The sequence below is a fragment of the Asterias rubens genome, chromosome 18 (assembly GCF_902459465.1).
Source record: "Asterias rubens chromosome 18, eAstRub1.3, whole genome shotgun sequence".
NCBI classification, from domain to species: domain Eukaryota; kingdom Metazoa; phylum Echinodermata; class Asteroidea; order Forcipulatida; family Asteriidae; genus Asterias; species Asterias rubens.
Window position 1 is genome coordinate 8177782 of NC_047079.1, and position 26416 is coordinate 8204197.

Here is a 26416-nt window from a genome sequence, read left to right on the forward strand (position 1 = left end):
TTTTTAAGGCGGCAACAGCATTTTCATACCGGAATTGGTAGGTGGGAACGCGCAAAACAATGCGCAACAGCCTCCCCCACATAATTTTTTCTGCACAAAGCTGTTTTGTGCACAAAGCTGTCGAAGAAGAAAAGATCACAGAATTATTATGACCAATCTAAACAACTCTAATGTAGCCATAATGAAGGACAACTCTTTTTCGAATGATTTTTCACTCTGTCCTTGAGTGAAACCCCTCTAAAGCCAGAACAGAAACTAAAACCAGAACAGAACGGAGCGTAGCGTTGAAGATGCCATCCTAACATTGTTGCATGGCATTTATAGCCAACTTGGTCGTCCTAAAGCATTAGGATGGTCGTGGATTTTTCTTCGGCCTTCAACTTGAACATCCAGCCTCATGTTCTGTTTGGCAAGCTGAGGGGGATGAATGTTAACCCGGATCTGATTTTATGGATAAACGATTTCTTGACAAATATATCACAGAGAGTTAGACTGATGCAGTCAGTGTCTGAAACTGTTCATACCAATACAGGCGCCCCTCAGGGATGTGTTTTATCCCCAGTACTGTTCACATTGTATACAAGCGATCTTTGATGTAGTAATGCCACGAGTGTTCCATGGTCAAGTATGTAGATGACACTTCACTTACAGGATTCATTACTCATGAGGATGAGACGGGGTATAGATATGAAATTGCCAAGTTTGGTAACTGATGGTGCAAAGAAAATATTCTGGTTTTAAATGCAAAAAGAACTAAGTAAATTGTATTTGATTTTCGGAAAAATCCGACGAAGATCCAGCATGTAAACATAATGGTGTTGATGTTGAAATGGTCACTGAACATAAATACCTTGGGACTCACATTGATAGCCATTTAAAGTGGAATGTTACAGAAATTATGCTCTACGGCTAATCAACGTATGTATTTGTTAAGGAAACTTAAAATTTTTAACATTGACCGGGATATTATCATGTTGTTTTACAAAAGTGCATTAAAGGTGTTATGAAAGGGCGCCCTCCACATTTCAGAATCAGCCAATTGGTAACAATGGCAGCGGAAAGCGGCAGCAGTTGTTCGGATTCATCCGACTGGTCTAGTGGCAGCAGTGATGATGAAGCGGATTGTTGGCTCTCTCATCAACTGGTCAATGAGAAGGGCAAGGAGAGTGAGGATAGTGATTCCACGTCTCTTGATCACACAGAGCTGGAAATTTTTGCCGATGGTTTTGAGGTAAATTGGTTAGTTAGACTTCTTTAGATAGAGTTCAAGTTCAACTGTTCAACATGTTCAAGTTCAACAACACCCACCTGCCCACCATTCCCATTGTCATGTTGTTATTTGTTGATGGTCAAACCATGAGTTGATGGACATGATGGAGGAAGAAATAGAAACTTACTTCTAGAAACTATGGTGAGTCTTAAGAGCCTGGTTGGCACTGGATATAATTCCCTTATTAATTTGGGCAAACTTACTAACCACGCCAAAGCCCAACCAGCAATGGGTAACTTACCCTTTTCAAGTCCAGTGCAAACACTATAAAACAGCACGGGTAACCTGCCTGACCAGCTGACAGTGACAGGCTGACACTGACGACAGGTAACTTAACCACACTGCGCGATCAGTTTAATCGAGCCAAAGGTGCCCGGGAAGATTATTGACCGATTGCCAAGGAAGATTGACCGAGTCAGTTTAACCGAGCCAGAAAGTCCAGTGCGGACGTGACAACTCATTTAAATCTCCAACCATCCATCCGTGACCCTAAGAAGCTGATAATTTTCATTATTATCAAACTATTCGATGTAGCAAAAATCATGAATGGTTATCACACTTTCAGACATAAAGTAAGCAAGAAATTTATGCTTTATAGATTAACACAGGTACTATAAATTTAACGTTGTCAGTGAACAATTTCCCTCGTATACCAGAGCAAATTGCGACACAAAGTGTTTCTGTTGACTACTCATAAGTCACCATTTGCTACTTTATACTAGCATTCAAAGTGCACAACAAAAGTTCAGTCTCAATATTTTGCTATGCAAAACAATATTTTGCCATTCAAAACTGCCGGAATTATCCATTGTTGTAAAGGAAAGCCCTACTTAACACATGTGTCTTTCTCTCCTCTTCTTTGAATGTTGGTAAACATAAACATGTTTCAACATTGGGCTGTCATGATTAAGTCATCACTGCCCATATTTAGCTGGTTGGGTGACAAAGATCTGTCCCTTTAGCTTGAAAACTTTGACATTCTATTCTGCACCATACATTAATATTTGTTTTTTCTTCATTAGAGCTTTGGTTAGAATGGATACAAGATGAGATTGATTTTCAGCATTTGGGGAAATCTAAGATCAATAAACTCTTCCAAAAAGCAGTTTGGAGACATTGACAAGTATGAAGTAATGGCCATTTAAGGTTTCGTTAATTCAGCTCATTTAACTGGAACCAGTGATAAACTCTTTGAGATTAATCTTTTTATTGTATCTACATACAAGAAGCAATATTTGATTGCATGATTTTGCAATACGGAGTGATGCCCATTAGGGCCATTCTCGCGTTACGTGTGTGAAAAATAAATTGGGAAATTCTCTACTTAAATATAGATCTGTCCCCTGTCTTTAAAATGATAACTGTTATTTTTTCATAAATAACATGGATTTACTGACCCTAGTTTAAAATTGAATAAAAAAAATTTGCGTTTTTTACTTTGGGGCAAAGGTCAAATAATATTAATAATAAAAATTAGAGATTTATAAAGCGCACATATCTGCCTAAAATGGCACCCAAGGCGCACAAGAAAAAAACACACTAGAAACAGTAATTAGCGAAATAATGACAAGTATGGAAATGACAGTTAATCGCTGGATTCCTTTATGAGGTATGTTTTCAGATGCTTGTGGACCAATTCTGTAGTTTTGCTAGATTTGATGTATGTGGGAAGTGCATTCCACAAAAGTTGGGCTGCTGCAGAGAAAGACCTGTCACGTTGTACGTGTGTGACGTCAGACAAAAGCAGGTTTTTGTACCAAAAGTTTCTTGCTCAAAACTCTGTGAGTCTGATATTGCTGAAAGACTCATACTTCTTGTGGGGGGAATTTCATTCCTAGTCAGTTTAATGACACAATCAATTTTAAGGTCAACTAAACATTTTAAATATTCACTTTCTGTTATTAGGCTGGGTTACGTGAGTGACATTATGGTCGGTTATGTGTGTGAGGCCCTATGCTTTAATGCACTGAGGCAATCGACAATCAAGTAAATCAACAATGTTTAGCACTTGCCTCCGTGTCAGAAATGATTTATGTGTAAATTTATGAATTTTCCAAATGGAATCAAATAACTGTATAAAGACAACAGTATATTTTTGTCTGAAACAATTTATTTTTAATAAAACCAAGCATAACAATTAAAATGTACATAGACATAATCGCAATACCAATGTCAGAGAGAAAGAGAGTCAATTTAAATCCACTTTGGGTCATGTCCCTCCCCCCTTTGTGAAAAAATGTTGGCTAGGTCTTTGTTGTACCCCTCTCACAAGTGTAGGTAAAAAATGTGGCCATAAAGTGACACTCAAGGCTTATTCACTTGGGTGTGCGTCACAGTGCATACCTTGTGTATTGAGGGACATGCATGTTGGCATGCTGTCACACACACGTACACACGTAACTAGTTACGTGTGCGAAACATTAATTACGGCATTAATTAATAGTGTGAGAATTGATTGTGCCTTTGTTTTGTATTCAGTTAGGTCTGACAAATAAAGCAGTGCTTAATTTGTAGTACAATCTTCACCATCATCAGTTACGTGTTGTACATGGAAAGTCGCTAAAAAATATTTCACATTTTGGACTTTTTTATAATTCCAGCCAAAGGCACTGAGCAAACCAGATATTTTTATGTTTGATAAAAGTGAATGCTAGTAATTCCCCAGTCAATTTAGGGATGCAAAACAGCTTTATGTTAATTAATGCAAAATTAATTTATGCAAACTAGGGATGGCTGCTTAAAAAAAAATTGAAGAAAATAAAAATAAAGAAAACAAATGTGGGTCAAGAAATTTCAGGGGATAACTTTCCGTATGGCGCCACCACTTTTTCACTCCTTTTTACAAAAAGGGATATATCAATCAGGTACATTAGATACTACATTATTTTATTGCGAATGAAAAAGTGGTGGCGCCATACGGAAACTTTTCAGGTAGTGCTTTATTAAAAACTAATGACAAAAAAGGAAAGCAGCAGAGATGGCCTATTTAAGGTTCCCATTGTTTTAGCTCATTCAACTGGAGAAGAAATGATAACACTCTTTAAGCTTTAAATTAAAGTGTTATCGTTTTGTTTGAAGCTACATGTAAGAAGCAATATTTGATTGAAGTTTCATGAGAACATCTTTGCAATAAGGAGGGCCCTTTCGGTAAACAGTGTTGTCCAAGGCCCACACTTTGTGTACCACAACTTCTATATCAAATAACAAACCTGTGAAAATTTAGGCTCAATCGGTCATCGGAGTCGGGAGAAAACAACGGAAAAACCCACCCTTGTTTCCGCGCGTTTCGCCGTGTCATGACATGTGTTTAAAATAAATCCGTAATTCTCGTTAACGAGAATTTATATTGTTTTGCTGTTTTCTCAAAAAGTAAAGCATTTCATGGAATAATATTTCAAGAGAAGTTTTTCACCATTGCCTTCTGTAAACCCTGTAAGTTATTTGTAAATCTGTGAACTTTTATTTTTTTTTCTGAACCGAAAGGGTCCAATGGCTTTAAGGTTTTTAGCTCATTCAACTGGAACCAGTGACGCACTCTTTGAGTTTTATCTTTTAATATACATTAAATAAGAAGCAATATTTGATTTAAGTTTCAAGCCAGTAAACGGACCGGCCATTATTCGTATTCCAGAAGGGAGACAAATCTGGAGAGATTCTTTTTTTGTCACGGGAGGTGAACATCGGAAACTGTATACGTTTCTATTTGGGGGTCAAACTTTGGGTCACCTGCAATTTTCATTTTTGACTAACCAACTTGTAACATTAATGCAAATGATTTTCAAAACTTAAAAAGAAAAAAAAATTGAATAATATTTTGTCCGCTAATTTCTGCCCTTGATAATACTTTTTTTTCCGTCAACAACCATTTTTATGGGTTCGTAATTTGAGGATTAGTTGTATACAAAACTGCAATAAAATGTTCGTGGTTTAACGACTGGTCAGCAACGCACATTCCAACTACTCACCGCCAACTCGCCGTCAACTCGCTTGGGGCCTTGGTGCTGTCAACTCGCCGCAACTCCTCCAAAATACATTTAAAATCCATATACTATAAAGTATTAGCGTATAGAGAATTTTAAATAGTTTGTATTAAATTGCGGTTCAAATTTAAAGTTTTTTCTTGTGAACAAACTATCTCTAGTAAAACTACAAAGCCGTCAGCCGCCATCTTGCATTTTCAACAGGGCTTTTGTCTTTAAGTTTACCGCAAGGATAAAGACAGGTCACTGCTACTCAGATCCAGTGATTCCATTGGATAAAATTTATCATTGGGTAAGTGCAGTGACTGAAAGTTACCGTAGCTGGGTTTGTTTGGATTGGTCTGAGATCACCTCGGTTGACCAATCAAAACACAGATACGGAAAGCTAACTTTTGGTCGTCTGCAGCTGCATGTACATTATGTGTCCATGTGGTATTATGTATACAGTACATGTACATGCAGGTGTATAATGTAAACAGTACATGCAGGGGTATAATGTAAACAGTACATGCAGGTGGATTGAACTTGTAGGTAATGTTGGTGTAGAATTTGTGCGTCCAGTTTATTTCCACAGTATCAAAATCACAACAATATCAAATCAAAGGCAATGTAAGTTGGAAATTAAGAAATAAATAGTGAAATGAATGTAGGTCAAAGGCGAATACACACGCCGGTTTGGGGGCAAGTATGTGGGGAGTTGACGGCTCAAGCGAGTAGACGACGATTTGACGTAGTAGGACAGTACAGTATGCGTTGATCACGCGCATCGCGGCCACATTTACATATAGCGCAAATCAAGCCTTGTCAAACCATTTTATGAACTTTAAAACATGGATTTTACCAGCGTATCCTTCATAAGTTTATTGCGACAAGGAACCATTTTTTAAAACTCATAAACCAATTAGTGTTGTGCTAAATGGACACACTAGTATCACAAAACTTAGAGCAAGGAACAGTTTATTGATACAATGCATAGTGAATACAAATATAATAGCTCTAAACTGGATTGTAAGTCAAGAGTGCATAAAGATTTCACCAACAAGCTTTCAGGACCAGATGTCCCAAATTTTATGCAATTGCTTTTGTATCTCTAAACATCTTGTTGAATGATAGAACTGAAGGCATGATAGAACTGAAGGCATATTGTGGCTCTGGTGAAAATGGTATAATAAAATTAAGTTAACTTACATGTTTGTCTTGCCTTGGATCACTGGTAAAAAGTCACATTAGGTATCCTTAATGCTCCCAGGTTTCTCTTAATATTCCATGGTTAGTTTAAGATTGACAAATCCACTTGGTCTGCCTTGCAGTGAAAACCAATGGGTCCATAGCAACTCATGAAGGCAAGAAGTGGTCAAGATGCATCCACTCTCCTTCAACTTCACTTCACATCCACACAAAAGGCCACACCTCATTCCAGACATTCTTACTCTTTGTGTTAAATAATGTATTCACAAATTGTGCTGATGCAGATTTCATGATGCAACAAACTAATCAATATGCAAACTCCTACATGAATATTCACACAAACCAAAACTTGTGAGGATACTTTCTATGTACCTACTTGAATATTCATATAATATCCTTTTCTCTTATGTAACTCTACATGACATGGTTTGGACTTTTATACAAGATTGGTATAGCTCCTTTTAAATTCTCTACTTTGGTATTGGATATAAAGGAATGGGGACTGTTAGGGAAAATGTTTTTTCAATCTTTCCATTTAATTAAATCTTTATACAATAAACCATTTACTTGACAGTGATCCTATTTATATTGCTTTTATTTGTCAAATAAGTTTATTGAATATAATATGAGTTTAATATTGATAGGTATTTTTAACTGTGTTTTCTGTTTTTGTTTTTCAGAGGTGTGGATGGACCAAGAGGTAAAAGCAGAACACAACTGTCATTTGTTCCAAGAGCACTGAATCGGAAATCTTCAAAATAGGAAAAAGAAAATTTGTTAATTTGTTAACAAAATGTACTAAAATAACCATCTTTTGTATGGTTCCATAGTAGTATCTGTTTTTTAAAGCCATTATACACTTTCGGTACAGAACAAAAATTAAAAGCTCACAGATTTACTAATAATTTACAGGGTTTACAGAAGGTAATTGTGAAATCTTGAATACTATTCCATGAAATGCTTTACTTTTTGAAAAAACATTTAAACAATATCAATTCTCGATAGCGAGAATTACGGATTTATTTTAAACACATGTCATGACATGGCGAAACAGGGGGAAACAAGGGTGGGTTTTCCCGTTATTTTCTCCCGACTCCGATGACCGATTGAGCCTAAATTTTCACAGGTTTGTTATTTTATATATAACTTGAGGTACACGAAGTGTGGGCCTTGGACAATACTGTTTACTGAAAGTGCCCAATGGCTTTAATGCTTACTGTGTTTATTACCTACAACTTGTGGAAACTAGTACTTAACAAACCAAAGCACAGGAACCTGCCACATTTTGTTTTGGTAACTTCATTTTCATTGCCCAACTTCATAGAGCTGCTTAAGCCAAAGAAAATATTGCTTATGCTAAGCAGCAGTAAACAGCAGTAAGCAGGATACCAGTCACAGATCTTACATAAAATAGTATTTTAGTTGGTAACCCTTTTTCTTGTTAGCATAATTTGATTGTGCTTAAGCATCTCTATGATAGATCCCAGATGAGTTTAAGATTCGACAAACCAATAATGATAACTTCATTGCACAACTTCATAGAGCTGCTTAAGCTTAAGACAATATTGCTTCAAACGTTTATGCTAAGCAGCAGTTAACCGCAGTAAGCAGGATACAAGTATTTTAGTTTGTTATAAATTGCATATGGTTGGAAAGATGTTTTAAAAGTAGAATACAATGATCCACACAAATTTGCCTCGAAATTGCGTGGTTTTCATTTTACTTTGCGAAGTAACACGGTCAGCTATTTATTTTTTTATTATGGGAGTCAAAATTTGACTCCCACAAATGGCCGACCTTGTTCGTCGACGAGGTAAAGGGAAAACCGTGCAATTTCGAGGTGTGTTTGTGTGGATCATTGTATTCTACTTTTAAAACATCTTTCCAACCATATGCATTTTATAACGAACAGTTACAAACGCTTTTCAAAGACCAACTCGACCGATCCAAGGCAACGTGTTCCTTTAAGATTTTTGTTTGACAGAGTAAATAACCGTCTGTCCCTTTAATTGTTTTGCATATGTGAAGATTACTATTCAATGAATTGCAAACTTGGGCTAAGCAGTACTACTTTGTCTGCAAAACAATTGCCAAACTTGATTGACTACATTACATCAGAGATCATGTTGTAGCAGAATAAGCACAGTTTCTGAGATATTTTATTACAAAGTTTATTTTCCCTTAAAAGAGTTGCAAGATGGCACTTTGTGAAATGTTTCCCTTTCAAACATACTTTCAGGAGATAAAATGTAATTGAAGATTAATTACAACACCTGGTATAATTTACAAGTTTATTTTGTTATTCTAAAATAATTGCATCATTGTGCATTTCAATACACCCTATCATTGTTACATGACATATACTTTGTGGTTTATATGACGGCTAACTTGATGGATGCCACAGATAAAAGTTTGAAATAAATCATTAAACAACTGAGAGACAGGGTAATACTTGTTTGAAATAGTGTTTCAATTGACTTATCACACTAGAAGTGTGTTCCAATATCTTTATGTATAATTTTGAACTGTAATGGACAGTTGCAACATTGAGATGGCATACTTTTGAGATACGATCTTCATGGATGTACATGTTAAACAAAAAGTTGTACTTTAATCCTCAGATAGCCTAGACTTCATGGATTGATTAACATCAAAACTTTCAATACACTGAGAACAAAACTTGTTTATTGTTAAAAGTGTTGTAACAATTTTCATTCTTAGTTTGCGTGTCAGTATTGAGTGACTTGCATGTGTATACCTCGGTTTGTGTGTACATCGTTGCACTTTCTGGAACACCTCATAACAAAATGATGTTTGTTACTGAAATGGTTGCAAGACAGCACTTTGTATACAAAGATCTTGACTCTTTTTGATACAACTTTTCCTAGTGTATTTTAATCAAAACCTCATTGCCAAGAGACATAGTGTGGTTTTATGTTTAGCTGAGTATTTATTTACCAGTATAACTTTTTACCATGCAATTACCATGCAAAGTGTTGAAATTAAACGCAGTGCAAAACATTGCAACTTATTATTTCAACCCTGTTTAGATGTGAACATTTACTGGTGTATTGTTTCAACCCTGCAATTTATGATTAAAGTTGACCAAGTCTTCCACAAATCAATTTACAATGTACTTTAAGGTTTTGCCAACTAATTCAATTTGTCAAAGTCCTCCATGATGACAATTGTGAAACATATATTGTACCCAGTAGAGTACTGAATCCAAACTAGAGTTTACCAAGTCCTTCATGGGTGTAAATACACACTTTATCCATCCGACATTTGACTGGGTTCTCCTTGGTAGTCATTATAGGTACAACAATGAGTCAAGTCTATAATGGTTTATAACCGAACTGAATCCATGTTGGCTGCACCATGTGCTTGTATATTATTCAATATGCTCATGTGTGTGTGAATGTTGTCTAACTGTGTACACCACCCCGCTGAAAAAGATGTAGAGCACAGTCAAGAACACTAGCGTGAGTAATATTCCAGTAGGTCCAAAGCCAATAAATGACCAAAGAATCAGCGAGAGCAGTACCAGATAGGCTAGAGTGTAGTAATTAGCTAGAAAACGAAGACTCAATCTTGGATTGCATGTTTGTTGTTGAGGGGAGGCACGGTATGGGGGCGTTGGAATGGCCGTCTGTCTATGGGTTGGGATTGATGTACGTGCAGTGAAGATCTGCTTAGCTAAAGCTCCACTGAAATCTGCTCGATGATACACCTCAAAGACTTTATCACCAAACTAAATAAATGAGAAAACACAAAAGCACATGGGTTTAGTTTGGTTCTCAAATTGAAGTAGACTGTACAATGAAGAAAGTTTGTTCCATAGCAGTTTGAACAACTAACCAAACGGTACAATCTGATTAGATAGATTCATTCCCTCATTACTTTTCACTTTAAAGACAGTGGACACTATTGGTAATTGTCAAAGACTAGTCTTCACAGTTGGTGTATCTCAACATAAGCATAAAATAACAAACCTGTGAAAATTTGAGCTCAATCGGTCGTCGAATTTGTGAGATGATAATGAAAGAAAAAAACACCATTGTCACACGAAGTTGTGTGCTTTCTGATGCTTGATTTCGGGACCTCAAATTCTAAACTTGAGGTCTCGAAATCAAATTCGTGGAAAATTACTTCTTTCTCGAAAACTACGTCACTTCAGAGGGAGCTGTTTCTCACAATATTTTATACCATCAACCTCTCGCCATTACTCATAATCAAGAAAGGTTTTATGATGATAATCATTTTGAGTAATTACCAATAGTGTCCACTGCCTTTAAATCTCTCCGTCACACCCTCCAGAACATTTAAATGTGGATTATAGTTACTGGCACAACATGGCCAATAGGCCTAACCCTAGAACAATAGGTTGGGTGTTGGTTCTAAATCCCCTAGAACAATAGGTTGGGTGTTGGTTCTAAATCCCCTAGAACAATAGGTTGGGTGTTGGTTCTAAATCCCCTAGAACAATAGGTTGGGTGTTGGTTCTAAATCCCCTAGAACAATAGGTTGGGTGTTGGTTCTAAATCCCCTAGAACAATAGGTTGGGTGTTGGTTCTAAATCCCCTAGAACAATAGGTTGGGTGTTGGTTCTAAATCCCCTAGAACAATAGGTTGGGTGTTGGTTCTAAATTCCAATATTAAGACTCGTAAGCATGACCCTTGACTTTAATTGATCCCAGACACCAAGTTAAATGGGTTTCTGCGCGGTCAGGCAGGGTTCTTATATTTAAATTAAGTTTAATTGAACAACATACTTGACAGTACACATTGCTAGCTCATTAGTAGCTCCCGAGATAGTTTAAGGAATGAAATAGATGACCTGATGACTCTGGTATGTCAACGCACCATGCATTGATGGTCAAATTTGCCAACGCTATCCTGTGTAACTGTCTGTTATTATTATTTCGACATTGTTATTTGTTGGTTTCAGTGAATAATAATTTAAATTACAAGTTTTGAAAATCGACCTGTCAGATCAGTCAAATAATCATCAAATCAATCTTACCGTAGTGTTGAAGTTTGATGAGAGTGCATACAGCTTGCGAACATTCAAAGCTTCTGATTGGCTGAAGTTCTGGGTCACCTCGGTATGCGATCTCAAACTTTCGTAGTTTATTCATCATCTATGGATATTAAACAAGTAGGATTTGAAACTTTGCATGGTGGATATAAGATATAGAAGAGTTTGCGACACCATGTAATAACAATTTCTAAATGAATTGGGGTGGTTCTGAAAAGAACCGTGGATTAACTTGACGTTTCGATCAGTATGCTCTGATCGTCTTCTGGAGAATGCTGGACTCTGATGCTGCATGCTGCTTAAGTACTGGGCGGCGGATCAGCAGTGATGCACGAAGGCATTCCCACATCACTGACCACCGAGTGAACTGGGAAGCAGCAGAATTCATCGCTCCAATCCAGGCGTGGCACCCTAGACGCATCAGAGAGGCCATCGAGATCCACAAGCATGACACCGTACCCCAAGACATCGGCTTCCACATCAGCGACATCTGGCTCCCCCTCCTCCCGACCAATGGATCTTCTATATCCACGGTCACCCCCTAGGCCCCCAACCATTAGACTGCTTTGGGTCTTCTATACCCTCAGTCCCCTAGGCCCCACACCCTCACTATCCCCTGTGCTTGTTCCTACTGACACGGTTCAGTGAGCACACACCCCCCACATACCACCCAAGGCTCCACAGCAGGTTTCACTACGCATCATCGAGTTCACTTCCCGCCTCTATTTCACGCCTTCGTGCATCACCGCTGATCCGCCGCCCAGTACTTAAGCAGCATGCAGCATCAGAGTCCAGCATTCTCAAGAAGACGATCAGAGCATACTGATCGAAACGTCAAGTTAATCCACGGTTCTTTTCAGAACCACCCCAACTCATTTAGAGATTGTTATTACATGGTGTTACCGGAACTCTTCTATAAGATATTAAACACATTAGATTCGATGTAAGACCTCACCGAAGTTCAAACCAGAGAAAAAATTGGTCTTAAATACTGTCAAAGTTCAATATGGCATTGAAAGGCTGTTGTGTCCTTGGTTAAATACAAGTACGCCCTCTATTGTTAAGGTTGTTTGGGGTTACGCCATCTTGGATGGTGGAGATGTTTACACGACATGAGGTGAACATTTACCTGCAAAACCACAAATCATTGATTCTCATTACACTGCTTGAAAACTGCACTTTAGTAATGTGTTTAAAAGTTACGGCAAGGAGGCCTTATACTCTGTGTTGTATGAGATTAAAGACACAAATATTTTATTGTTTTTTGTTATGCAATTCGCCAGACACACAAGGCCTGAAGGCCACTTCAAGGTGTGGGCTACAATTATTTGTTCTTCCAGCAGGTGTTGCCACCTATTCTTAGGGCTGAAACAGGGTTACCCCCTTTACAGTCCATACGGATGTTACATAGGCTTAGGTATCCTCAATCAGAAGCCTGGCTGGTAGAGCAAAAAGCACTCCCTCCCCAACTTTATGTAGCAAGTGTCTTGACCGAGATTCGAACCCACACTCTGCTGATCAAACACCAGAGCCCGAATCCGGCGCTCCCAACCGCCAGGCCACAACACGCCTTAATGTTAAAGTTACCTGTTTGCAACAAAGCTTCTGTAATTCAGTTTGACATGATGGAACGGCATACAGTATCCAAAACAATTGAATACATTTAATTACCTGAAACACTTTGGAGAGATAATCCTTTGTATATTCCAAGTATCTGCACAACTTGTTGGCGTCTACTGGACCAATATCATCCTGCAGCTGAAGATGACCCTGTGACCTTTGACCTCTAGATGTTGGGTCACTGAAGGTACTTTGTGAAAACCAAGACAAGAAGCCCTCTCCATCATTGGTGACTGGTGTGCAACTTAAGTTGGATACTGTGATCTGAGCTTGGTGAACATTCTGTACCAATCTTTCAATCTAGCAAAGTTTTAGAAAAATATTCAATTGAATTGTTGGCATGATTATTTGTGCAAGGTAAACAGGAGAAAACTTAATTTTGAAGGTGCCCTTATTTGAACAAATTAAGAAGATATGATTCCACAGCAAGTATGATAACAAGCTTGGTTTTCATCAAGGAATAACCCTGAAAGATACAACGATGTGTGTTTATTGGGTCTCATTGTCGTTTTGGTAGATACAGTACAGCCCTTAAATTTCCAATCGAGGCTCGCAGGGGGAAACGAGGGCTGTAACGAGCATGTTATTACTCCCCATCGAGTGCACACGCCTCGTTGCGAGCAAGTGAAAAGGGCTCGAAAGGATTGTCTTTTTGAGACGGGTGTCTTCGTGTTGACTGGTGCAGATCACTGACCTTCGTTACACAAGAAACAACGATTAAGCCAAGCAAGGCACTCGAGGACAAACCATGTTAAGATCAACTTTTTGTAAAACTTTTGGTGAACATGAGCATACATGGTTTCTTAATGAACAAAGAAAACCCTTGTTTTGGTTCAACAAATCTGAATAAAAGAAACACAGCATTTCTATATTCAGCCTATTATACCTAATAAGCCACAAGGGCAACAGAGCAGGTAAAATGTAGTTATAAATCAATTTTTGTTTGAGTATAAGAAACATGAACTCAATGAACCCTAAAACTTACCAGAGCTTTGACATCATTGCTGAACAGTAGTGTATACATGAATCCAGGGGTCTCAAGCTCAGCTACTTGGGAGCCCAAGTCAGGTACAGATGGATTAGGCTTAGGGGTCAGGAAACTACTTCCATATGAAGCCATGAGTGGCCATGATGTGGTGAACCATAATCCTCATAAAGACTTCTCTCGGCTAGTAAGAGGAATATAATAGGATATGAAATATATGAATGAGATGGCCAGGATGATGATAATACATATCAATAAACAAATTGCACTGGAATCACAAGGGCTTGATTAACAGTTAAAGGCACTGGATATTTATGGTAATTTGCTCAAAATAATTGTTAGCTAACTTACTTGTTAGCGCTCAATGGAAGGATGTTGATAGTTTAAAACATTATTTCTCACACACAAAATTGAATTTGATTTTGTACACCTCAGCTAAGGTCTCGAAATTAAGAATCTGAAAGCACAAAGTTTGTGCGACAAGGGTGTATAAGTCCTTATCCTTAGCACCATGTATTGGTTTTAATGGTGCTACGGCGCATTCGGCAATCACAGCCAGGAACACTAGGGCGAACCCCTTCTCTTTTCAATAAGTGCACTGGGTTCTTTTTCAACTGTATCACTAACTATGTAGGTCTCTCACAAAGTACTTCAATGTCCAATCAATGCCTTAGTCTCTTACCATCTTTCTTCTTGTATTGGTTTGTCCTTCTGAGTTTCTCTCATGTTACCTCTTGGAGATCTTTCTGTTTCTACAGATTGATCTACATAGCGCCATGGCTAGATATAACTCAACTGTAAATGTTGAACATTTGCTCGTCTGCTCCAATGGTGTTTTAAGCCAAAACTTAATCAAGTGAATAAGCTATAATTCTGAAATATTTCACACCATAATTATGATGTTCCCAGACTGCTCTACCTCTACATGTACATACCTGACTAAAGGTTGAATCTAGAGGCCAGTTGTCAAATCCATGTCGTAGAAATATGTACAATTTTTTCTTGATGAACTGTGGAATCGCATATCTATCAGATGAAATCAAAAAGCTTAGGCATTGTAACAAAAATAAAAAGTAATTTTATAAATAATTGTATTTTAGATATTGACAAAAAAATAGGGAGACTGTCAACGTAGGGCTAGATAGCTCAGTTGGTAGAGCGCCGGTACGTTAATCTAGAGGTCGTTGGTTTGAATCTCATTCTAGGCAATTTTAGTTATTCAACCCCAAATCGATCAACAAATATTTCAGTACCTCATTAAAAAAAAAAAAATATGGTTTGTTTTATTTATAACATGTTTTCTTATTTTTACAAACCTGTGTTAAACATAATGGCAGGAAAGATTTCTTATTTGAATTTTATAGACTGATTTCTGCATTTCTTTGAGAAAATCACTGACATGACATGAACCTGTGACAAACATGAACCTGTGACAAATTAATTTCAATCCGCTTCAGGACCCGCAATGTGATTGCAAAAATCATCCACTGGCTGGTGTATAGCTCACTTAATAAGTAGTTGGGTTTCAAAACACTACGAAATCATTTACATTTTTGAATCTTGTTAAAACTTGACGTTTATCTAATAGGCAAAACATAATTTGCAAGTGGACAGTAACTAATTAACAATGTTGGTTTTACACAAAAGTATAATTTGATTCACTTTATGACCATTTTGATATCTTTATCATACCACAGCAGTCTCCACTCACAAACAGGGCCATTCCAATAAGGAGTTCAAATCAATCTAACAGTAACTATGTTTCTATCAGAACTTCCTATTTGTACATGTATGTATTCTTTTTGAAGAGATCAGTCCTTGTACAAGCTTAGGCTTCTTGTCTGCGACCTCCCACTATATGATTAACTTCTGTTAAGTAGTTTTTCATTATATTGCACTACCTAATGGTATACCTGAACCACCATAACTAAAGTGTGCCACAAACTAGAAAAAGAAGAGTGCACTCAAAAGCTATTAAACTCCCACCAGTAAACAAACACTAAATTAAAAGCAAATCAAAAACATGACAATAAGTGTCATACATTAGTCTTTTACCTTTACTAAATTGTAAATGGACTTCAATTTTCATCCTATTGGCTAATTGAAGGAGGTTTACAGTCAGCAAGTACTATGGTTCTATTCTATTTGATTTTATTCTATTCTACTATCCTATATTTAACGATTCTTTTTGGGAGATTTCTTCAACATAGTTAATTGATGGGCTATCTTTGCCCGAGTCTAAAGATGGAGTTTGACCGTAAAGAAGCAGCACGCACCTCCGCACAAGGCAGAAGTGCCACACACCTCCGCATCAATGCAGAAGTGGCACGCACCTTTGCATGATGAGTGCAATCTCACAATGTCACCATTATAGGAGCTGATCACCCATGATGAGAGACAGACCGTACTGGGATACAATGCAAGACATCATACTGGGGTGACGAGCCTTCTAAACGCTGTCGCCTCCATCTTTTGAGTTTAATTAGGTTTAAAAACTTCAAATCTAGACTAACCCCCCTCCCAACTGCACAATCCCACTCCCCCCATCCCCACCCCCCTCCCCCCAAAAAAGATTAAAATAAAAAATAAAAGTATGTTCCCGAGGCTTTGCACTCATGAAATGTTAGCTTGGTAGCAGAATAATTCCATTCCAATATTGTTCATGTGGCGTGATTGTGTCCAGGAAAGGTTTTTCATACTCACAGTCCTCACTTGTTACAATGTAGTCACATGAGAAGTTGGGTCCAAAGTGTCCTCTTGTCCAATTAGTACAAATTATTAAAATGATGATTGATGATACTTGCTCCTTCAGTGATGTCAAACATTTCACATAGACAAATCCTAAGAACAAGGAAAAAAAGACACATGCAATTAAAATGTTTATAAGACTATTTATGAACAATGACACACAGCATTACAAAATCTGAACTTGTAGGTGACATTAACATAAAGAGACCCAGTTAAGAAAAGGACATAAAAACCAAATAAGTCACAGTTGTGGGTACTCTTTGTTCATGAGGCTTGGTGCACAATTTCAATAATCATGAAAACAGATTACTTTGTTTTCAATACTTCATGTTCATGGATTCACAGTCTGGTGTTGCTATTAATTCACACGTTTTTCCCTTCATCTTAAACTAGGGTTTCTTTTTAGCTCTTTATGCATTCGATTTTGTTTTGTGCGCACATGATTGCGTTTTTCTCGTTCAGTCATTCAATTTTGCTTCGCTTTAGGCATTCTATTTCATTTATAGGTAATCAAGACTTCACTTTGACCATTCTTAAGTTGAATTTCTATATAAGACATTACACAGCTTATCACAAAGAAGTTTGCTTGCTTCCATCAATGGCTTTCTTAAAGTTGAAGGCTCTTTGTCTGGAATACAGATTCCCTAAATGAATCAGAGAGGCAATGAAAAAGTCAACAGTGATCACCTTCATACTTGGTGGTGTGGTTAGCAAAGGGTGTTGGGGGGGGGGGGGGGTTAGGGTTAGGCTCTTTGTCTGGAATATGGATTCCCTAAATGAATTAGAGAGGCAATAACGAAGTTTACAGTGATCAACTTATACTTGTGGTGTGAATAGCAAAGGGTGGAGGGGGTGGGGAGGGGTAGGGTTAGGCTCTTTGTCTGGGTGGATTCCATAAATGAGTCAACAAGGCAATAAAGAAGTCCACAGTTTGTCCAATATTGGTAAACCAGGGTGTTTCAACCATAAGGATCGTAGCTAGACTCATTAATTTGTTTATTGAATTGTTTTTGATGCAGAAAGGGGGTAAAAGGGTTCTCAATAAAATGTCCATACACTAGAGGGAAACAATACAAGAAGATCCAGTTATCTGAAAGATTGTGATGTTTTTACCCGTCACCCATACTGTGGTTTGGATTGGATGTTTATACATTGAAAGATTTATTTATTCACAGAATATATATACACAATTTTGAAGGCAAAATGGGTCTACAAAAATATAGTTATTCCAGAGCTGTTTGCTGAAATCTATCAATGATCTACAAACTTTGAGCAAAAACAAATAATGTTTTAATGGATAATTAGCAGGGATTCTGGCATGTGTGTGTGTACTCCAGCTTACCACAACTAGGCATTCTTCACTATACACAGCTAGTGAAGAAATTAAATGCTGGTGTTCATAAGCGCAGAATAATTTTGCGGTAAGCAGAGCCAAGATTTTGAGCCATAGAGTGATGTTTTCCAGTCTTAAGTTCCTCCACTTCTTTGATCAGCCTCTTCACGATCAGCTTACAATTGTTCCTTTCTGCATCCTCAATATCTTCGTTTGTGCCAATTATTTATAAGAGATTTAAAATGAAGACAATTATTTGTCTCCTTTTTCTTTTGGTTTCTAAAAACAGCTACAGGACAACTTACTGGCATCTGGCCAATGAAAATGAAACCCAAAAATGAAACCAGCTCCCTCAAGAGTTTGGCATGCACGATCCAACTCCTTTTTGAATTTGTCATCCATAGATGTTTATGCGCATGTGCACGTCTCATTTGCATATTTCATGGGAAGGGCCTATTCGTCATCAAAGTTGAAAAACCAAATAACGATAAAAAAAAACACCCTTGTTGCAAAACTTTATTCGAAAACTACCTTTAAACCTATGTTACTTCAGAAGGAGATGTCTCTCACAATTTGCTTATACTATCAACAGCTCTCCACTGCTCGTGACCAAAAATATAAAGTTTTTGGGCTAACAATTATTTGGGGTAATTACTACTAGTGTTCAGTGCCTCTATAAAGAGACATTTTAGAATACATGTACTTACCACAGAACAACAGCAAGATGATTTACAAATCATTGTCAGAAACATTTGTATCAGAGTTTCTGTCAAAGCATGGTCTAAAAGAGAACAAAATATACACATAATCAGTTAAAACAAGTGGTCATGATCAAACACACTTGAACCACATCAGGGCCTAAATTAGAATAAATAAATAGTACTAACAATACTTGGTTCTTATACAGCGCTTTATCACACCCCTAGGGGTGTATTAAAGTATGAGATGTATTCCTTTATAGCATCATGTAATGGTTTCAATGTGCTGTGGTGCAATATGCTGCTGATCAGACCAGGAACATAATGGGCAAAACCATTCGCTATATATGATAAGTGTGCTGATTTTCATACATTACACAACACACATCACCTACAGCTTTACGTCCCATCTGAAGGATGGAGCAATAATGGTTAGGACACTTAACCATCGCTTTGACTTTCTGATTGAACGTAAAGCTGTTGGTCCAGTGTGTTGTGAACAGCATGTAAAAAATAGTGCAGTTTACATCGAAAAGCGAACAGGTTACTGTGCCCCAGTATTCCTGGTTTAATTGGCTGCATAATGCACCATAGCACCTTGTAAAACAATTTCAAAAAATAGGTCTCATAAATGTTAGCTCCACTGTTCCATTCATTAGACCTTGTCTATTGGCTTCACAAAAATTAAACTTACCTTTATAGCTACTGGCCAGATTGAGTAATAACGGGATTGCATTAAGTTACTTCATTGTATGGTGAAGATCCTATTGAATCTAAAACAGATCAATGGTCAAAGAATAGAAATTAAGGATAAATTATAAATTATTATGTCAATTGCATCAAATAATCCTCAAGCAACTACCAACTTTGGGGCAATAAATCCAGCTTTTCTACCTTCTGCCCTAGTAGTAGTTCAAAAGTCTTCCAGATTCTGAAAATCTCCATGTACTCCAAGGATAGTAGAATCTTGGAGGAAGGAAACAACAATGTCTAAGAAGAAGGGATAAAAAAGACATGTCACACAAGGGGATCACACATTCACCAGATGCCAAAGAGCAAAGACCAAATTGATAGAGTTTTCTTGGACTTCTCAAAGACCATTGAAAGAGTCCCACATGAGCGTCTTCTCCTGAAACAACACCTTATTGGCATGAGTGGTCACCTCTTGTCCTGGATACAGGATTTTCTGACAGGTCGCACCCAACAAGTCATTCTTGAAGAAGAGCAGCAACCTATCCAATGAAGCTTCAGGAGTTTTGCAGGGTACTGTGCTTGATCCCCTCTTACTTCTGGTGTTTATAAACGACCTGACGGACTATGTTTCAATTGGAATTCGCCTTTTCGCAGATGAATGTTTTTTATACCGGCCCATCAGATCCCAGGACGATGTCACTACCCTCCAGCAGGACCTCACCAACCTCCAGAAATTGTTATTATTATTAATATTATTATTATTATTATGTTGGACAATCTGTCATTTTGTGTGCACACAGTCTAGGTAACTTCCGGGAGGAAGGTTTACGATATCGCAACTCACCATTCACACTAGTTTGTTTGTTCAAAGATGATCTTCCCATCAAGGAAACTCGGCAAACTCCCACAAGGGGTTATAAACACCAAGCTGGCAACAACCAATCTCTCTCATAGTACAAACATTGGGGTAACATCTATGATTATCAATTACAATCAAGAAATTGTGATTCAGTAACTAGACGACAATATTTATTCTAGTCATTGTGAAATCAGCGGTTAGCTGGGGGATTCGAACCCACAATCTTGTGATTGTAAGTCCTGCAGTCTAACCACCTGACCACGGTGACACTACATTAATATATATGTACTTTAACTATACTAGCTAGTCTGGATTTATACCCCTATTAAAAGGAAAGTACACGTTTGGTTATTACTCAAAATAAATATTAACTTAAAAACTGACTTGGTAACGATCATTGGACTTGGAGAGCTGATGGAAGTATAAAATAATGTAGGAAACGACTCCCTATATGGTTTTTATGTGATACACAAAGTGAGAAGACTGGTCTTTGACAATTACCAAACGTGAACAATGCCTTTCAATAACATTACAAACTAGATGCGTAGACCAGCTAACCGAAGAAAACGATTTAAAAGTAGCTTCTCTCGAGCGGACGGCGGAATGAACCAGATAAATGTAATCTAACAGCCCTTAGCTTGACTTGTGTGCTTTAGTTGCTTCATAAATAATACTTTACACAGATATTAACAGTCAAAATTGTCCACTTACTCATTTTATACTTCCCGCGATGATGTTCACCATCTTGAATTGATCACGGAATGCAACACTAAACATAACTAGTCTACAGAGGGCGCTAGGGTTGTTCTTAGATGAAATTAATTTTCTTTGGCCCTGTTATAACAAATAATACTACCAGACTAAGGTTACCGGCATAATACCATGTCATGTGTACAGTTTGTGAGTGGTATCCAGCTCATTTCTGCTAAGCATACTATTCTTTGAAATAACGGGCCCTGGATGCCATGCCACCTAGGCCCGGGGGGGGGGGGGGGGGGGGGTCGGGGGATGATGGGAGGGGCAAACCCGGGCCTGTTCAGGTCCTGGGGAGAATGGTGGAAATTGCACTCTGTGTCCTATTATACTAATTTTGACCATTTTAAATATTGCCTTGACAGGAACAGCCCTTGACTAATAATATTATAGTAGTTATAATGTTAACAAGTTGGCAATATCTTAAAAGAAGTATTAAAAGTGTACAGAGGTAACACTTCTCAGACTGTGTATTACCATGGGGACTCTCTTCTCTCAGGAATTTTTGCAATAATATCTCAAAAAAGAAGTATAAGAAGCGTTACCGCGATAACACTTCTCCGACTGTGTCTTGATCTAGGGATAATTATTCTTATAGTTTTGGCAATAAAGTAGTGCAGCCAAGCTTGAGTGCAGCGGCTTTGGGTTAAAGTACAATGTGTTTTAAGACATTTTTCACTAGTGGCAAAACAATGCAATTTCTTTTACAGGGGTATTTTACTATTTTAAAATGTTAATTATATATCACAATATTGTTTCTTGTTTCACATGACCAAGGTATTTATTTCACACTAAAGCCATAAACATAAATATGGCAAAATAAAATGAACATTTTGAACTTACTATACACATAACGGGCAAAAAACACTTCAAAGTTAGAGACAGTGGACACTATTGGTAACTGGTAAAGACTATAGTCTTCACAGTTGGTGTATCTCAACATGTGCATAAAATAAAAAACCTGTAAACATTCGAGCTCAATCGGTCGTCGAAGTAGAGAGATAATAATGAAAGAAAAAACACCCTTGTCACACGAAGTTGTGTGCTTTCAGATGCTTAATTTGAGACTTAAAATTCTAAATCTGAGGTTTCGAAATCAAATTCGTGGAAAATTACTTCTTTCTCAAAAACTATGGCACTTCAGAGGGAGCCATTTCTCACAATGTTTTATACAATCAACTTCTCCCAATTACTCGTTACCAAGTAAGGTTTTATGCTAATAATTATTCTGAGTAATTACCAGTAGTGTCCACTGCCTTTAAGTGATTGATAGTTATGGTAATAGGTATTAATAGGGCCTACTAAAAATAATAAGGCTACAAGACAACACCAGTATGAAAACAAGGAGTTGCTACATAGATTGGTTTTGACCTCATCACAAATACTTGGTACGCTTTGCAAAAGAATTTGCGAAAAGGTCTTTGATGACATTAGTTAACAACAGGGTGGACCACGTGAAGGTTGTCATCTTCCACCCCACAACAGTTAAAGGGATCATAATACATCCAAGTTTGTAACCATTACAACAATTGCTTCTTTGAAATGTTACCCCCCTTTGATACCTAGCCTACGGAGTGAAAAACCAGAGATAAAAAATACTCTGGAAAACCCCACTTAAACTTATCTATAATAACTATGACTTAAGAAATGCTTTCAATTGTTCAATTAAAGTTGTTGACCATGATTAGGCGGTTAAAGAAAATTTACATACCGTTTTCTTGCAGTAAAACCAATTTATTACTTTCCTTTGTTTAAGATAAGATACATTATTTAATTTCAATCAATATCCTATATCGGAAGTCATTACTATAGTGGCTAGCTCCCTTTGTCTGCAGAGTGAAGAAACACTCTTGTGAGAAAGTACTCTTAAAAACCCTGATATTAGCATCAAATAGCTATCTACATAGGCGAATATCAAACTTGTCAACAATTTTGTAATTAAAAAAAACCTTGTTAACAAGTACTCTCAACTATAAAACTGTTGTGAATGGTATATCACAATACCAATCTTAGTGTGGCATTTTTACCACAAAATTAACACCAGATAATAAAACAAATGTCCTTTGTATAAAAAAAAATTAAAATAATAATTAACGAGCAATCTCAACTATTGCAAGGTATAAAGATTATGGATACTGAGTGTGACATTAATGCAACACAATTAACAGTAGATAATATAAATGTTGTGACCTTTGTTATAACCATTGTAATTAATTAATATAACAACTAGTACTCGGTGCCCGGCGAACAGCGCCCTCTTTTGAGCAAAAACTCAACATCATGCACAAATTAATAATAAATAGCGCTGCCTAGCTCGTAACAATGAACATTGTGATTAATTAGCATAACAATGAAGACACAAACACCCTCAAGGAACACAGTACAATGTCATGACCATTGTAATTTAAAACCTCAATAAGAGTTATTGAACCCAATGTGAGTCACAATATTTACATGTCCTTAAATAATAACTAATACAAAAAAAAACATGGTGGCCACCATGTGGGGGTACCCCCAGAACACTAATAATATTGTTTGGATGAATAACGGAACGACACAATAAAAGGTACCATTCATATTTAATACAATATTCAAATTCAGTTAAAGTAATACTAAATTTTATTAGTTTGTAATGTTAAACCACTCATATACACTTCTTGACAAGCTTGTTGTCTTTATATTTGTAATGTGTTTACCCTATTGTTTCATAATTGTAATGAGCAATTGCATTACAAATTTACATAACTTGTTTCATGCTTGTAATGCAGTACTTCATTACGCACTTGAAACTTTGACATACTTGCAATGAGGTATTTCATTGCAAGCATGTTTTGCATGAGTGTAATGAAATACCTCATTACAAACATGCAACATTAAAAATGTGAATACATTAACTTGTAAGGAATTATCTCATTACAAGTTATTACGTATTCTGTCTACAAAATAAGTTGAACAAGGCAGCTTGAAGCAGGAACTTCATCACATCAAGACATCACTACAACTCAACGACTAAAAGACCTTCAATTCCTGCAGCCAGCCGAAGCCATTCCTCATCACACAAGTAGACAAAAGTCCGCAGTTCAAGGCTACCATCACCCTTCCATACATCGGCCATGCATCTCACAAGCTCCAACAAATCGTCAGCCAAGCTCAAGCCAGGAACAAACAAGATTCAAACATCACTTCACACAGAAGACCAGCATTCCCTCCGAATGCGATGACACATAGAGGAGACCTGCTGCATTCATATCCATGAGAATCAAGAAACATCAAGCACACGGCAGTCTGGGACACCATGACAAATCAGCCTTGATCAAACACTCACACAGAGTTTTTTCAGAGCCAACACTCATACAAAAGAGTGTACCCACAAGTTAAATATACATATTTATAGTTTCTTCCTATTTCTCTTCACCATGCAAAGCTTCAAACAATACTAATATTCAAGTCATTGTTCCACAATAAGAAAACTTTGTTGTGTAAGTGAGTTCAATCTGCAGATGTATCCGGATGATCATGCTGTAATATCAAGATCCATTGGAAGATTTGTTCAATGTTGTTCATGCTCTTGGAACGTCTACTCAATGGTCGAAGTACATCCTTAGTAACAGTCGAAGCTGGTACCACCAATTTGGATACAACCTTAGATGAGGGCAGTCATCATGAAGAAACAGTCCTCCTTTACAAAGACTGTGTTGAAGCAACAGTTTTATTGGTGCTGCATAATGTGGCTCAGCATCTTGTCGTAACCAACTCTTAGTTGTTCCACTCTACTGTTCATCCTGTAATATGATATAAAACAAAATTGAAACAAAAAGATTTGTAAGTTCAATTTTTGGGTTTAAGCAAAGTTTATTTTCCGCACGTTAATGGATTTCTCAGATTTATTAGCTAAAAGAGATCTTACCTTCAAGGATCCTGGTAAGTAGTTGTAGAAATACTTGATGTATATCTCCTCAAGCCATGACGTATCTATCTTTGTGTTGTGATGTCACATCTTCATGGTCCATGTTGACAGGATGGCAGAAAAGTAGTCATCACAATAACCTGTATGTAAGTAGTAGTTGAGCGACAGGTTGTCTTTAGCTGACGCCATCTTGGGAACCTCTGATGGCCGCCTTCAACGCCCCGTCCAGCATCAGCATCTTAAGCTCAGTTGTTTCTGGTTGTGTGCTGTGTCCTTCAGCCGATCTAAGAATGTTACATCAATGGCCATTGGTAGCATTCTTGTATAGACGCCATCTAGCGGATGACCTCTAGGGGAGCGCCATCTGAAAGAAAGTTGTTATCACATCAGTACAAACCATATGGAGACTAATATAATGTAATCATCTGATGATCATTACGGAACTACTGCTTCAAAATCAAATCACAAAATTAGCTCAAAAATTGAGTTCAAACACTACTTTTCATGAAAAAGTTTGAAGTTTCTGTCATCTCAAAGACGCAGACTGTTAAAAAGATTGATGCAACAAACTCTCTGCACAATTCGTTCAAGTTATGTTATTCCATGTGTAAAAACTGTTTTAGTTTCTTGTGAAAACAAGTATGGTTATCATTATTACATCTGTTGTTGATCCATTAGACTGCAATGCATTCTCTCATCCACCAGGGAGACAGGAACACAGGAACACTCCTCTATGAAGCCAGGCAACCAGCGGTTGTCTTCTTGGTCATCGGCGGATGGACGTCACCAGTACGAACGCAGACGCCATTGATGTGCAGTTTTCATTGGACTCCGTACTTCACAGGCAGTTGGTTTCGCATTTCACCATTGCAGTAAATAAAAGACAAAAAATTGATACATTCAGAAAATGCACTTCCAAATAGAATTATTCCATTTAGTTTGGGAATAATTTAGGTCAACATAAATGTGGGTTTGAGTTTTTCAATCATATTATTCGTTAGGGTTTATTTCTTTGAATTTTTAGAGTCAAATATTTCTCATCAACTCGTTTGTCTGCATTTAGCAAATCGTAAAATAAATTGTAAATTTTTCGTTAAACTTTGATGAACACTTATGAACACATCAGAGGAAAGAAAGGAATGTTTAGGTTCTGTTAAGGGTTAAACTGCATGGTTTAAATGAGCTAGTTTTGTTTGGGCATTCAAAATAAGCCACATTAAGTTTTCAAAAGCACTTTTTTTACGACTTAATACTTATGGACAGTAATAACTTATACTGTATTTTACTTTCTTAAGTCGTCTTACCTGGAAACTTGCATCCTCAGACCATAAGACACCCTCGTCC

The 26416-nt window shown here is 37.3% G+C and overlaps 1 protein-coding gene and 1 long non-coding RNA gene across 11 annotated transcripts; both read right to left on the reverse strand.

Annotated features, from left to right (window-relative positions):
* Positions 1-8579: 8579 nt before the first annotated feature.
* Positions 8580-21221, reverse strand: LOC117302430 (sphingomyelin phosphodiesterase 4-like). Of its 9 annotated transcripts, none has more exons than XR_004520425.1 (10): positions 21124-21182; positions 19755-19850; positions 19555-19633; positions 18870-18943; positions 16785-16922; positions 15017-15107; positions 14082-14265; positions 13148-13396; positions 11462-11579; positions 8580-10189 (listed from the first exon to the last, which is right to left on the reverse strand). XR_004520425.1 is itself a non-coding variant. In XM_033786373.1 (9 exons), the coding sequence occupies exons 6-9, from the start codon at positions 14214-14216 to the stop codon at positions 10182-10184; spliced, it is 510 nt and encodes a 169-aa protein (XP_033642264.1). In that variant the 5' UTR covers positions 14217-14265; positions 15017-15107; positions 16785-16922; positions 18870-18943; positions 19555-19633; positions 21124-21221; the 3' UTR covers positions 8580-10181. The 9 variants fall into 9 exon arrangements, 7 of the variants coding, with proteins under 7 accessions (XP_033642264.1, XP_033642266.1, XP_033642267.1 ...); XR_004520424.1 differs by lacking the exon at positions 21124-21182 and adding an exon at positions 20023-20375; XM_033786373.1 differs by lacking the exon at positions 19755-19850 and having other exon boundaries at positions 21124-21221.
* A 1422-nt stretch (positions 21222-22643) lies between these two features.
* LOC117302138 lies at positions 22644-26416 on the reverse strand. 2 transcript variants are annotated; one of them, XR_004520392.1, is made up of 4 exons: positions 26377-26416; positions 25731-25908; positions 25073-25436; positions 22644-24947 (listed from the first exon to the last, which is right to left on the reverse strand). It is a non-coding gene; the product is annotated as an uncharacterized LOC117302138 (long non-coding RNA). The 2 variants fall into 2 exon arrangements; XR_004520391.1 differs by lacking the exon at positions 26377-26416 and having other exon boundaries at positions 25731-26369.

Excerpts from the sequence above, each read along its gene's own strand:
- LOC117302430 (XM_033786377.1), bottom strand. The coding sequence starts at position 14,216 with ATGGCTTCATATGGAAGTAGTTTCCTGACCCCTAAGCCTAATCCATCT. Across the intron at positions 13,397-14,081 it reads GCAATGATGTCAAAGCTCTG|ATTGAAAGATTGGTACAGAA; the intron begins GTAAGTTTTAGG and ends AAACTTTGCTAG. Across the intron at positions 11,580-13,147 it reads ATCTCTCCAAAGTGTTTCAG|ATGATGAATAAACTACGAAA; the intron begins GTAATTAAATGT and ends TAATATCCATAG.